The 15,293-nt window shown below is 38.2% G+C and overlaps 2 protein-coding genes across 10 annotated transcripts in view; both read left to right on the forward strand.

Annotated features, from left to right (window-relative positions):
- The window catches only part of LOC139756293 (SWI/SNF-related matrix-associated actin-dependent regulator of chromatin subfamily A member 5-like), a 51,710-nt gene extending 48,839 nt beyond the window's left edge, over window positions 1-2,871 (forward strand). For all 4 annotated transcript variants that reach the window (XM_071675555.1, XM_071675556.1, XM_071675557.1 and 1 more), the window contains 2 exons: window positions 365-525; window positions 1,276-2,871. In XM_071675555.1, the coding sequence (XP_071531656.1) occupies window positions 365-525; window positions 1,276-1,507 (393 nt within the window). In that variant the 3' untranslated portion in view covers window positions 1,508-2,871. The remainder of the gene's footprint in view (window positions 1-364; window positions 526-1,275) is intronic.
- A 1,841-nt stretch (window positions 2,872-4,712) lies between these two features.
- The window catches only part of LOC139756295 (pre-piRNA 3'-exonuclease trimmer-like), a 35,429-nt gene continuing 24,848 nt past the window's right edge, over window positions 4,713-15,293 (forward strand). For 3 of the 6 annotated variants that reach the window (XR_011714307.1, XM_071675565.1, XM_071675561.1), the window contains exons 1-6: window positions 4,713-4,842; window positions 6,031-6,195; window positions 7,576-7,666; window positions 9,988-10,131; window positions 10,700-10,807; window positions 13,077-13,235. Coding sequence is in view for 5 of the 6 variants with exons in the window: in XM_071675565.1 (XP_071531666.1) it covers window positions 6,065-6,195; window positions 7,576-7,666; window positions 9,988-10,131; window positions 10,700-10,807; window positions 13,077-13,235 (633 nt within the window). In the remaining variant the exon portion in view is untranslated. Of the gene's footprint in view, window positions 4,847-4,919; window positions 5,026-6,030; window positions 6,196-7,575; window positions 7,667-9,987; window positions 10,132-10,699; window positions 10,808-13,076; window positions 13,236-15,293 lie in introns of those variants that run through there. The other 3 variants (XM_071675566.1, XM_071675563.1, XM_071675564.1) reach the window with 2 other exon arrangements.

Raw genomic sequence — 15,293 nt, forward strand, 5'->3', positions numbered from 1 at the left:
TCAGCAAATAAAATTTATGATGTAATAGATTGCAATTTTCCATTCATGAAGTAATTTGCAAGAGTTGTGGCTTTAATGAGAATAATGTGCTTAATTCCAGTTCTCTTGGTATGTTAGTCTCCAAGGTAGGAGGAGTTAGGTTAATTGTGAGCTGCTGTTAACAGAATAACCAGTTCTTTACCATAGTAAGCAAATATGCTTACCTTTGAAGGCAAAACTGTTAATTTATTCTTGAGCAGTGATATGTCAGTCTTGCCTGACCCTGAGAATATATCCACATCATAAAGTCTCTAATAGTATATTGCATGTCAAGATTAATGGTCTCATAGTAGCAGATGATGATGAAATTATACCCTCCTTTCAGATGGCTAGATATAGAGCACCATTTCACCAGTTACGCATCTCATACGGAACAAACAAAGGAAAAAACTACACAGAGGAAGAGGATCGTTTCCTTGTATGTATGCTTCACAAACTAGGATTTGATAAGGAGAACGTCTATGAGGAATTAAGAGCAGCTGTTAGGTAAGGCCTGAGTCATTTTCTACACATATCTGCTGATATAGTATTATTTGCTTGTAGCATTTTCATGTGTATTTTAAAATTTGAAATTATACCATTACAAAGTTCCTGCAGTTCTGCTAGATAGCATAGGCAGGCCCCTCTACTTTATCTTCTCTCATAAACACATACACATTTCTCAGTTGTTTATGATTAAAATAATATTGTTGAAGGCACATGTTTGATTTTTTTTCATTTACCATTAATCTGGGTTGCCAAGTACTTCTGTCACTGAATGTAATGAGCTGTCACCAAAATGATGAAAGATTATTATAGATCAGGTATGGTGTAGGAAGGAAGTGGAACAATTTTAGTTGGTACATATTAGGTTTTGAGGTACTCATATTTGAATATAGTAGATATGAAAGTTAATGGTTTATTCCAAGGTGTTTAATGTCACTGACAGTTAAATCATTATCACTAACATTTCAAATTTGCTCTTAGGTATATGATAATTGTTATGATATGCTATATATAACTTTAAGTTTAACTGTATATGAAAACTTTATAGAACTGTTGTTCTTTGTCTTACATTTGATTGCATTTTTTCATAAGTATTGAAGCTTCATGTCATAGGATGGATGTGTTCAGGTGGTTTTGGGGAGAAGTCTTATGTTAGAATGGTAAGGACATATGACAATAACCTTAATAGCATGAAACTTGCAAATCACTTACATGGTAGTATTGTCTAATGCCTTGTTACTTGTTGCCCAGATCTGCACCTCAGTTCCGTTTTGATTGGTTTATCAAAAGTCGAACAGCGTTGGAGCTCCAGCGTCGATGCAATACACTTATCACTCTAATTGAACGTGAAAATCAAGAACTAGAAGAAAAAGAACGAGCAGAGCGAAAGAAAGGCAGGCCCAGAGGACTTTACATCAAGTCAGGAAAGCGAGCTGGCAGTACTCAAGATGGTCGTGGGAGACGAAAAAAGAAGGCTGAATGAATTCCTTTCCCTCTCCCTTAGTATCTCTGTCTCTCTGTTTTTCTGGCTGGGAGAATATGTAGATTATAGTAGGAATAGATAGGGAACAGGAATATGTGTGTTGTTGAGATATCTAAGAAAATTGAAATATTTTAGCATTCTTCAACGTGCACTATAGTAAATAATGTGTGCTTTAGTATAATTTAATAAAAAATTACAGAAAATGACCAAGTTTTAATTGGAAATGTCATTAGTAGCCCTATTATTGTTTAATTGGTGAATATTTTGATTTATCTTTGGTAATTTTTTTGTAATTTGTATACACATATAATCTTTGTTAAGTTATCCATGTAATGGGTGATTGTATGAAATTAAATCCTTTCATGTTATCTTTCCACATGCATGTTGGATAAGTGTTGCCCTGTAATCTATATATGACATCCTGCCTGTTAAATTTTCCACTCCACAACCAAATAACAAGCAGGATATGTGTGGGATAGGGAATTTTACCTTACCATCAGTCCATTCTGTCTGTGATATTTTTTCTTTCACAGTTCAATCAGTGAAGATAATACTGGACAGAATAGTTTTGATAGGGATGCTTACCAGGTGGAAAACATTACTCCTGGAGAATCTCAGCTAAACAGGAGTTAACATCCTCATACAATGAGGGGTAATGTTGACTCTGTATGATTAGAAGTAATGAAATTCAGAGATCCTATATTGATTGAAAAGGGTTAAAATATAAGGTCTGCAACTGAATGGAAATAAAGGCCAGAAATGTTTTTAAGTAAAAGAGATTAAGATCATAGGTCATCCAAGTGAAAAAGTCTGAGATATTCATGTCAGTGGAAAGATATATCTGGGATCCTTGTTTTAGTGGAGAAGGTTAAGGGGACAGATCTTCCAAATGGAAAAGAATTAGTTTATCATCAGTTTGTAGCTTAGGAATGATCAGTGCAAAGTTCTGATTTTTTTTTTGAACCATCTTTTACTCTCAGGAACAATCCAAAGTTTTGACTGGTACCTTTTGAAGAATAAATGAACGTATGCAGTTTATTTCTTTCCACAAGCACTAAAGCATTTCAGTGTTTTAGCTTATCTTCTTTTACTGTTTCCTTGAATAACATTCCACACAATGGATTTTGTGCTTTTGAAAGATTTTTACAGTAGCTTGTTCCCTAAGGGATCTCCATTGATAATGCTGATCATGTGGATCTTTAAATAATTTAGAGACTACCCAATATAACATCTTCAACAATGCACAACATTGGAATAAGGAATTGTGTCAAAGATATCTGTATTTATGTTTTATGTAACACAGTATTACTGTATTACAAATAATCATTTTATAATAAATATTAATAAAATAAATTTCAGATGAACTTGTAACCTGTTTACCCGTGTTAATTTTATAATAGGGCAGCCTAGTCTTTGTTGAGGGATTTGAATGCCTTGCAGGCTGTATGAGTTTAACCAACTTTGTGAAATATTTTGAGATATGAGACAAGGCTAGTTTAAACCCATATTTTAAAAACCTGTGGTGACTGAGGTGAGGGTAAAGGAACAAATTTAAGGAAGGTATTCTTTTTAAGGCCAGACTAATAGGGCTAAAAAAAATTGAAATTTTTGCTTATGCATTCCTGTTGGGCTTAGCTTCATGTTTCATGAGCTGAAGGTAGCTTATAAAGAAAATAGATACTTGAATAAAAATAGGAGTATTGATTGTTTATATATATTTCTTTCATACATGTTCACTCTTCCACATGAGGGAGGCAATATTCAGAACACGTCTGAGCCAAAAAGGGTTAAAGATCCTTTGTGGCTCATTCCCCTGCACTTTCTTATGGAAAGTAACACAGGAGGGGATGATTTCTAGCTCCCAGTATTCTTTGAAATGATAGAGGTACATGGGCAGTATTCTTTCTAGTCTTTCTATATATTTTCCTTTTGTACTTTTATGGGCAGGACCCACCAAGGAGTTTGCGACACTGCTGCAGGGGAGGAGTCCCTCTCTGTGGCCGCCAACTTCAGGGATTTTATTCTGGCAAATGCCAGACGATTTCATTCAGCTTTTATGCATCTAGCTATAACCTGCAAGGCAAGGTATGGTTGAGAACAGATGACCAAGCATTCGAAGAAAATTCCAGTGGCCCATTCCTTTGATCCTTTGAAAATAAAGGAAATAACATAAACTAACAGCTTAACCGATTTCTTTGTTGTTGCTGTGGGTCCTAAGGCCACGACCTAGGACCTGCCCAAACTCAAGGACTTAACCAAAAAAATTATGAACAAGACAGAATACATGAACACCTATCATAAGCAACTCAAGATCTACCCTAAGGTCTGAAACTAAGCCAGGCTAATGAGCTAACCTAGAACTTAACTAGACATATCCCAATAAAATATGGGACCAAACTTAATATCTTTCCACAGAATCTGACTTAAAAGTTCTAAACACTAACGGTGGGATCAACTCTTCAATTTAAGGAACTAACCATAATAGGGACTTAACAAAAGCAGAAAATTCTAAGTTGGATCCAACATATCGCCCGTTCCAAGACCTCTTACTTGAACTCTCATTTACTGGTATCCGTCCCAAAACATTAGAAAATAAGGGAGCTCAACTGATTGCAGAGATAATCTGATATTATAGCCCTTAATATTACGAGGTTACTAGAATTTTGTAATATTGGCCATGTAACAAACCAAATGAACATGTGCAACAAACGTACATAACAAATAGCGAACTCATTGAGCGAACGTGTTAGAACTAAGATTGAAATTGAATTGCATTTCTTTAATCATTTTGTAGTATTAATTGAATAACATGTATACTTACAATATCTTTAAGAATGATGTTGAAAATTCACTTAGAATTGCCCTACAAATTAGTATTCGGCAGAAATGGATAAATTATTCTGCTCTAAATAACTCAATTTCTTTTTTCCACAAACCTCTATCATCTGCACCATAATGATTTATTTGCATTCTTCTCAACATACATCTTACAGCAGTTTTAGCAACTTCACATTCTATTTGGTGAAATTGATACCTTTCGTAATGGAATTACGTTTCCTTGCTCTCATATCTATTTCCCTAAGTTATTTCAGTATCTAATTGGTGCAAACAGGTTCATAGCATTCCATTAATAATCATTTGTACATAACTGCTTCAGGAAAATACTAATCACGTGTATTTTCTTCAGGTTACTGAGTTCTTTAGTGTTTTGATTGCTGGATATATTAGTCGTCTGTACTCTTCGTTACCGGCATTCGCTGCCATGACAACTAAGTTGGTAAAGGGTTTGAACAGATAGCTGAAAAGTTAATCGACGTAAATGAGGAATAATCAAAGTTAGTAAGTCGGTGAAATTGCCAGAGGATGGTATTATAATTCTTAGACTTTATTTAGTGAAGGGTGGTGATGGTACCAAATGCGTGCATGCATTGTGCTAATCGTATCTAATTATTGTATCACAGTGGTCATCTTGCCGACCTGTCTGCACCGATGGGACAAACGATATATTGCCGATAAATGTTAGTGGCACGAAAGAAACAACTTTTAGATTTTGAGATTCACATCAAAACGCAGTAGAAGTGATAGCACATAATCGATGAAGTCACGAATCGAAACTCTTGTGATATTAAATGACTTTGCTTATTTAGTAGGACGTGATGATGGTACCAAACACCTGCATGTAATGCCTTCACGAGTACCTAATAATTGTATCTCATTTTTAGTTTATGGTGATTATGTTGCTGAGCATGAGTTGGAATCGTAGTCCATTCTCTGGGATTATGGTGGTAGTGGTTTTTAGTATCGAAAGTTGTTGGGTGAATGTAAAGGTATGTGATATACTTTTTAAATAACAGTCATCAGAACTCATGAAAACTTCGCCTAACCCCCCCAAGGAGTTGAGGTTTATCTTGATGTAAATTATCCTAGTAGAAATGTATTAGTTACACCCTTTAGTAAGTATTGTGTCGTGTGTGAAATGACAAAATTAGCGGAAATGTACACAATAAATAATAGTGTATGCCATCTAATTTGTCAGTTGGATAAAGGAATAGTAAAATTTGATTGATATTGGGGGAAGAGAGAAAGAGATAGCTGACTGAAAGGTAAAGCAGTGATTTTCCATGTCCGGATGGTAGTCGCCTAGCCTGGGGGCTTCAGGACAGGAAGGTATTATTCTAGAGGACGAATGAATATAACCTCCATTCCTTCAACAATAAACTCTGCTAGAAACAGGAGCATTGCCCCAAGTAGAGACATTAATCCTCTTGGGAAAGATCTATTTTTTGTTTTAAATGAGAGAGAACTTTGATGAATTCCATATTTAAGTATTGCATGAGGTTCAGCCATGAATGGTTGTCAGTGGTTTTGTTACATCATACTTTTCAAAGGTAGGGTGTATTTTGAAAGCTCAGCATATGCACTGCAGCCACTGTGAATCCTTAGATACAAGAACTTTTAGGATATGATGCGACGAATTTGCTTGATCATTTTCATAGTGAATTTTTGATTTATGGTGTTTACAGGTGAAACAAGATTTTTGTCTACCATACCTGAAGAATGGTAGATGTTACCAATGATAACTTTGACCACCTTCTCCCACAAATATTAGCTGACTTAAAGTCAGCTTCATATGTTGCAGTGGACACCGAATTTACAGGACTTTTGGCGGATAATGTGTTTAAGGGCAGGTTAGTGCTCCTTTATTTTGTAGAAAATTACTGGTATGTTTTTTCATTTATTTTTTTACTGATTGTGTGGCATATCATCTTGAGAGTCCATAAGACAATCTTTTACAAAACTGAGTGACACAGTGAAGTACTGTTTGTTAAAGTCCCCTGTAAATAGAACACGTGATGAATAAGGAAAGAGGATGATATGGTCCTCCCAGTAAATGTATACATTATGTATGAAAGTAGGGAATGCACTAATGGAGCAGAGGAATGATGGATACCTTTTTAATACCTCAGTATGTATGAATATGGTTAGAACATAAATTTGATGATAAATACAAAGCAAAGTTCTGTTAGTTTTCATTGTAAGCATTGTGAACTTCTAACAACTGAAAATTTACAGAATATGAAGTGCAGGCCATTCAACATTACTGCCAACCTGGATCTTAAGCTTCCAGTGTTGTTGTTCTGATTATCTTGTGATGCTGAAATGTAAACTATTATTCTTACTGTCTGAAATGGTAGTAGTTTAGCTTGTGTGGCATTCATCTAAGATGTGTGTTAATGAAATATTAATCTAGATTTCTTGAGCTGACCTTGTGTCACATAGGCGTTACCATCTTTAGAAAAGTTGGGCCATAGTGTGCCACAAGATAATGCTGTGTTTTGTTTAAGAAAGTGTTTGTCTGTTCATCCTTTCCATGTTAATATCCCTTTAAGGCTCATGGTACAATCTGACCATGGAGAGGAATGTAAGATTTGAAGTATGAAAACTGATTTCTCTTGGGGGCAGTTTTCCATAGGCATTTTTTCTGGGTTGTTGTTCCCCATGACCTTCCACTCTCATTTGAAAAACCTTTCTCTTAAAACAACCCCGGCCATCATTGGGTTAATGTCCTTGCTTTGGGAATTTTGAGGCAAATTCATACCAAAAGCCAGGGGATGATGACATCATTATCATCACTGAAAGGGTAGTCCAGGGCCAAGCCAACACCAGATATATATTTAAAAAGAGTTCAGAGGCAGAAGGTGGGGGGTTAAGAGGTTTCTAACTTTCCCTGGATTCCTAGAGATTTCTTTAAGGCTGCAGGACACCTTCCCTGAGAAAAAAGCTTTTCATACTTCAGAAAGTGTACATTTTATGAAACCCTTGAATTACAGTTAAAGTTATCGTAAAGCCTTTAGTGACAGTTCTTAACGATTTTGCTTTTATTTTGATTCTTCTGTATCCTTTATGCTAGTTAATTGGTTCAGTTAAATGACCACAAACTAGAATATCAAGTGGAGAAGAAAGCAAAATATTCTTTATTATTTTAGGTAATATGATTGTGAAATACATTTCAGTCTTTGATATCACTGTTACAGGATGAGCTATTTATTGTGGAACTTTCCCTACAGTTTATTTGATGATGGGTCGCAGAGATACCAGAAGTTATGTTCCAACATTCGCAAGTTCACAATATGTCAGCTTGGTCTTGCAGCCTTTAAGGTATCTTTCAAGTGAACTTCACCCTATTCTTATTCAGTATATTACCATACAATACTTTTAGGAAATGAGCTGACATTAAAAGCTAAGATCTGTATATATATATATATATATTTATTTTATTTGCTTTGTCGCTGTCTCCCGCATTAGCAAGGTAGCGCAAGGAAACAGATGAAAGAATGGCCCAACCCACCCACATACACATGTATATACATACACGTCCACACACGCAAATATACATACCTATACATCTCAGCGTAGACATATATATACACACACAGACATATACATATATACACATGTACATAATTCATACTGTCTGCCTTTATTCTTTCCCATCGCCACCTCGCCACACATGAAATAACAACCCCCTCCCCCCTCATGTGTGTGAGGTAGCACTAGGAAAAGACAACAAAGGCCCCATTCGTTCATACTCAGTCTCTAGCTGTCATGTAATAATGCACCGAAACCACAGCTCCCTTTCCACATTCAGGCCCCACAGAACTTTCCATGGTTTACCCCGGACGCTTCACATGCCCTGGTTCAATCCATTGACAGCATGTCGACCCCGGTATACCACATCGTTCCAATTCACTCTATTCCTTGCACGCCTTTCACCCTCCTGCATGTTCTGGCCCTGATCACTCAAAATCTTTTTCACTCCATCTTTCCACCTCCAGTTTGGTCTCCCACTTCTCGTTCCCTCCACCTCTGACACATATATCCTCTTTGTCAATCTTTCCTCACTCATTCTCTCCATGGGAGGGTATTGATTGAGAGGGTGAAGGCATCTACAGAGCATCAGACTGGGGAAGAGCAGTGTGGTTTCAGAAGTGGTAGAGGATATGTGGATCAGGTGTTGGCTTTGAAGAATGTATGTGAGAAATACTCAGAAAAGCAAATGGACTTGTATGTAGCATTTATGGATCTGGAGAAGGCATATGATAGAGTTGATAGAGATTCTCTGTGGAAGGTATTAAGAATATATGGTGTGGGAGGCAAGTTGTTAGAAGCAGTGAAAAGTTTTTATCGAGGATGTAAGTGTAGGAAGAGAGGAAAGTGATTGGTTCTCAGTGAATGTAGGTTTGTGGCAGGGGTGTGTGATGTCTCCATGGTTGTTTAATTTGTTTATGGATGGGGTTAGGGAAGTGAATGCAAGAGTTTTGAAAAGAGGGGCAAGTATGCAGTCTGTTGAGGATGAGAGAGCTTGGGAAGTGAGTCAGTTGTTGTTCGCTGATGATACAGCACTGGTGGCTGATTCATGTGAGAAACTGCAGAAGCTGGTGACTGAGTTTGGTAAAGTGTGTGAAAGAAGAAAGTTGAGTGTTAATGTGAATAAAAGTAAGGTTATTAGGTACAGTAGAGTTGAGGGTCATGTCAATTGGGAGGTAAGTTTGAATGGAGAAAAACAGGAGAAAAACTGTTTTAGATATCTGGGAGTGGATTTGGCAGCGGATGGAACCATAGAAGCGGAAGTGAATCATAGGGTGGGGGAGGAGGCGAAAAGCCTGGGAGCCTTGAAGAATGTGTGGAAGTCGAGAACGTTATCTCGGAAAGCAAAAATGGGTATGTTTGAAGGAGTAGTGGTTTCAACAATGTTTTATGGTTGCGAGGCATGGGCTATGGATAGAGTTGTTTTATGCTGTTCACATTTCCCATGTTAGCGAGGTAGCATTAAGAACAGAGGACTGAGCCTTTGAGGGAATATCCTCTCTTATGCCCCTTCTCTGTTCCTTCTTTTGGAAAATTAAAGAATGAGAGGGGAGGATTTCCAGCCCCTTACTCCCTCCCCTTTCAGTCGCCTTCTACGACAGGCAGGGAATAAGTGGGAAGTATTCTTTCTCCCCTATCCCCAGGGGGGTGTGGTGGGGTGGTGACGGAAGTGGATGAAGGTAGCAAGCATGATTATGTACATGTGTATATATGTATATGTCTGTGTATGTATATGTATGTATATGTTGAAGTGTTTAGGTATGTATGTGTGTGTGTGTGGACATGTATGTATAAACGTGTATGTGGGTGGGTTGGGCCATTCTTTCGTCTGTTTGCTTGCACTACTTCGCCAATGCAGGAGACAGCAACAAAGTATAATAAATGTAAATATAAATAAATAAATAAAGTAGTGAGAAGTATATGAATGATTCTTATCCTGTACCAGCCCAGCTAAAGTGAAATGTTATATGAAATCATACTTCACATTTCTGCAGTGCATTTGTATCTTTGATTCTGTATCGTTACATAAAGATATATATGGTGAAACTAGGAACAGGGTACTCAGTAGGCATATTTGATTGATATTTTAACTCTGTTATATTTCTCCCCAGGGTGTTCCAAATGTCAACGCATACTCTGTAAGAAGCTACAACTTTTATCTCTGCCCTCAATCATGTTTATCCTTTGATTCCACATTTATGTGCCAGACTTCAAGCATAGAGTTTCTCAAGAGATTCAACTTTGATTTCAATAAGGTATTGTTATACCCTTGTTAAGCAAAGAGAATTTTTTTTATAATCATGTTTTTAGGTAAAAGAGGAAATGCCTTGTCTTTGGAAGCAGTGGGGAAAGTGTGTGAGCTTGGAAAGGAGGCTTGTGTATAAAGATACTATGAGAGAATGAGCAAAGAGTGGCATAGGGTGAGAGTAAATGAAACAAGGGGAGAAAATAGTGGAGGGTATTCACGGAAGCAATGCTAGGATGTGTTGATAAAGTATTGATGAACTTAAGGGAGAATAAGAAAATGTTTTGGAATGAGGTGGCATACAAGGGCAATTTGTTGTAAATGGGGTGAACCAGGGCATATGAAGCAGTTAGGGGAGACCTTGGAAAGGTCTGTGTGGATTTAGATATTGAGAAGATATGAAGTGGTAGGACAGGATGAGAGAATACATATGAAGTCAGAAGATTATCATTCTGGAGGAATGTATTCAATTATGGTGGAAGTTTTGCACTGATCAAATTGCTATATGAGGTAGTAAGGAAGACATATAAGATGAAGATAGATATATGAATTGTATTGTTATATTTTCTTCCCCTCAGTGGTTGTATGATGGTCTTTCATTCATGAATGCACATGAAACTGAAGAACTTCGCAGGGAGTTATTGTTGCTTGTGAAAGGAAATAAAGCTGTAAATCTTCCTTATGAAGTAAGTGATCAGGGATATTGTTAGTTCTATTCACATATCCATGCATGTTGTACATAACTTCAGTCTCTCATTTTACTGACTAGATGGATTTCCATTAGACAAAAGTATTCATATCATCAGGTTTTTATATTTCTTTGTTTAATTAGCATGTATTATGAATTAGAGTTCTGCTGTACCGTTATGCACATATCAATGTCAGTGTTTGGAACAGGCTTCACCAAACTTTGTCTGATAGTGGTTATACCACAACTGAGAAGTCACCTTCAATGGGTTTGTGTTATGATTAGTGGATGAAAAGGAATACAGTCTTCTCAAGGACCATCTTGTCCTAAAGGAGATTATCATTTCCCTGATATTGTATAGAGTGCAGTCTTAAAGGTCCAGGAGCCCCTTAAAAGGGGTCCTAGGATTATCTGGTAATACTAAATGTGGGGGAGATGAATGCATGGGCCTTAAAGCAGCAGGCAGGTCTACATCTTACTGGGGGTGGGGGAGCCTGGTAGGCAGATCATTTGCTGTTTATAGGTGACACAGTTCTGAGAGCAGGTTCAAGAGAGAAACTCTGAATGCTAGTAACAAAGTTTAGGAATGTGAGAAAGGGGAAAGCTAAGTGTGATTTTGAACAAAAGTTAGATGAGGAGATGCAACAGGGAGATGAGACATAGTGGTATAAGAATAAGTCTGTGTGAAGTGGACCTGTAGGAAGTGGTGTGCTTTAAATACCTGGAGGTGATGGAACCATGGAGGCTGAGTAGGTCATTGAGCGGGAAAGGCGGCTAAGATCCTATGCACTGAGGTGTGTTCATTGGAGTAAAGATGGGTATGTTTGAAGGTGTAGTAGTCCCAGCAATGTTGTATGGATGTTTGTTTTGGGCCCTTACTGCAAAAGAACAGAAGATGTTTGATGTGTTTGTAAAAGAAAAGTTTGAAGACGATGTGGGTGTGAGGCATTGATTGTATAAAAGATGACAGTGTGAGAGAGGCCTCGTAGATTGAGAGAACAGACCAGGGTTTGCTGGAATGGTTTGGACATAAGTTGAGGATGAGCAAAGAAAGACTAGAAGAGGGGATACATTTTAGAAGAGGGTGAGAGGCATACAAAGAATAGAATGAATTGGAGTGTTGAGTGATACAGGGAGCAGTGTGCTGCCAGTGGATTGAAACTAGGGCATATGAAGAGCTCAGGAAAAATCATGGAATATTTTCTAGGATTTGATTTAGGATAGGAATCTGGTTTTTGTGCAATATATATGAGAACCAGAGTGTGGATGTGAACAAATGAGGCCATTGTTCATCTTTTCCCATCATTATCTCATTGTTGCTGGAAATGTCAAACAAGTACAAGAAGAATAATGATAAAGTTGATGCCCTCCCAGACACTTTGCCCAATTGCAGAACCTGACCGACATGCCCATACTCATCTGTTTTTATTATCTTACATGGCTCAACACACACCCACGACCCCCAAGGGGAACTACCCATAAATCAAGTGCATCCTTGTAATGTGTTTGCCCTATACAAACTTCCAACCAAACTCCTAGTCCACAACTTCAAACAGCCAGCATCATCAGGTATTAGTTTTAGCTTATCAGTATTGTACACAACGCCCACCTGTAGCTCAGTGCGCAAACTCTCTGACCACATACCCATTTTGATAGGTATGCACCCAACCCACTAAGAAAGATACATAAACTGCAGGGAAGCAAGTTGACCAGCATTTGCCATGTACATAGAATATGAGCCCCTTAACTTTAGATGATTTTCCATCCTTATATCTTGCCATCTCACACTACGTCTGCATCTCAACTGACATTAAATGTGTCCTGATAGTATTTCTGTGGCTGCTGTCTTTCACCAAGATGATCCTTCTGAGCTTATTCCCATTCTTGATCACCTCACTGCTGTTTATATTTTGAAGCATCATTCCTTGTTTGTGTAAGGTAAAAGCCACTGCCAGTGAAGACAGCATTCAAAAATTACTTGATTGGCATTTTTATCCTTTGAATTCTGTTCTGTATATACTTTATAGTGTACTTCATAGTGTAACTTTTGTAGGAAAATTATTTTTGCCTGGCCATCTCACAAAATATACCCTGATTTGAAGACCACCTTTTCAGATTTTTTGATATATCTGTAGCATGAAATAATATACTATGTTTGTATTCCATATCGGTAAAATTACTGTTATATGCATGTGAATAGCATGCAGCATCAAAGATTGTATTTTATTAAAGTAAATGTAATTCCTTATTCATCAAAATTGTCATAGGTACAAGAACATTTAAGCAACATAGGGGAGTGGACAGTCACAGCAAACGAAGGGGACACAACTACTGCTTCTGTTTGCAGTATTAACTCCCAAGTGTTGCTCAAAACCAGTATACACAACAGGTTCCAGGATCTCTGGGCCAGAGAGGATAATAGACAGGTATGTGAAGTTGAAGATTTAATAGAATATGGGTAATACTTTTAGCTTTATAAGTTGTGATTTTTGGATTAATGTCAGGCTTGAATCTTAGTTATGGCAGTCGGTCTACAGTCAAGCCAGCTGTTCATCCACTCCTTAGGTTTGGTCGAGGAAATGAGTACCCAGCTCAGCTTGGATATATATATATATATATATATATATATATCTTTTCTTTCTTTCTTTCATACTATTCGCCATTTCCCGCATTAGCGAGGTAGCGTTAAGAACAGAGGACTGGGCCTTAGAGGGAATATCCTCACCTGGCCCCCTTCTCTGTTCCTTCTTTTGGAAAATTAAAAAAAAAACGAGAGGGGAGGATTTCCAGCCACCCGCTCCCTCCCCTTTTAGTCGCCTTCTACGACACGCAGGGAATACGTGGGAAGTATTCTTTCTCCCCTATCCCCAGGGATATATATATATATATATATATATATATATATATATATATATATATATATATATATATATATATTTTTTTATTTTTATTTATTTTATTATACTTTGTCGCTGTCTCCCGCGTTTGCGAGGTAGCGCAAGGAAACAGACGAAAGAAATGCCCCCCCCCCCATACACATGTATATACATACGTCCACACACGCAAATATACATACCTACACAGCTTTCCATGGTTTACCCCAGACGCTTCACATGCCCTGCTTCAATCCACCGACAGCACGTCAACCCCGGTACACCACATCGCTCCAATTCACTCCATTCCTTGCCCTCCCCTCACCCTCCTGCATGTTCAGGCCCCGATCACACAAAATCTTTTTCACTCCATCTTTCCACCTCCAATTTGGTCTCCCTCTTCTCCTTGTTCCCTCCACCTCCGACACATATATCCTCTTGGTCAATCTTTCCTCACTCATCCTCTCCATGTGCCCAAACCACTTCAAAACACCCTCTTCTGCTCTCTCAACCACGCTCTTTTTATTTCCACACATCTCTCTTACCCTTACGTTACTCACTCGATCAAACCACCTCACACCACACATTGTCCTCAAACATCTCATTTCCAGCACATCTATCCTCCTGCGCACAACTCTATCCATAGCCCACGCCTCGCAACCGTACAACATTGTTGGAACCACTATTCCTTCAAACATACCCATTTTTGCTTTCCGAGATAATGTTCTCGACTTCCACACATTCTTCAAGGCCCCCAGGATTTTCGCCCCCTCCCCCACCCTATGATCCACTTCCGCTTCCATGGTTCCATCCGCTGCCAGATCCACTCCCAGATATCTAAAACACTTCACTTCCTCCAGTTTTTCTCCATTCAAACTCACCTCCCAATTGACTTGACCCTCAACCCTACTGTACCTAATAACCTTGCTCTTATTCACATTTACTCTTAACTTTCTTCTTCCACACACTTTTCCAAACTCAGTCACCAGCTTCTGCAGTTTCTCACATGAATCAGCCACCAGCGCTGTATCATCAGCGAACAACAACTGACTCACTTCCCAAGCTCTCTCATCCCCAACAGACTTCATACTTGCCCCTCTTTCCAAAACCCTTGCATTTACCTCCCTAACAACCCCATCCATAAACAAATTAAACACCCATGGAGACATCACACACCCCTGCCGCAAACCTACATTCACTGAGAACCAATCACTTTCCTCTCTTCCTACACGTACACATGCCTTACATCCTCGATAAAAACTTTTCACTGCTTCTAACAACTTTCCTCCCACACCATATATTCTTAATACCTTCCACAGAGCATCTCTATCAACTCTATCATATGCCTTCTCCAGATCCATAAATGCTACATACAAATCCATTTGCTTTTCTAAGTATTTCTCATATACATTCTTCAAAGCAAACACCTGATCCACACATCCTCTACCACTTCTGAAACCACACTGCTCTTCCCCAATCTGATGCTCCGTACATGCCTTCACCCTCTCAATCAATACCCTCCCATATAATTTACCAGGAATACTCAACAAACTTATACCTCTGTAATTTGAGCACTCACTCTTATCTCCTTTGCCTTTGTACAATGGCACT

This window comes from Panulirus ornatus, chromosome 21, assembly GCF_036320965.1.
Source record: "Panulirus ornatus isolate Po-2019 chromosome 21, ASM3632096v1, whole genome shotgun sequence".
Classification (NCBI taxonomy): Eukaryota; Metazoa; Arthropoda; class Malacostraca; order Decapoda; family Palinuridae; genus Panulirus; species Panulirus ornatus.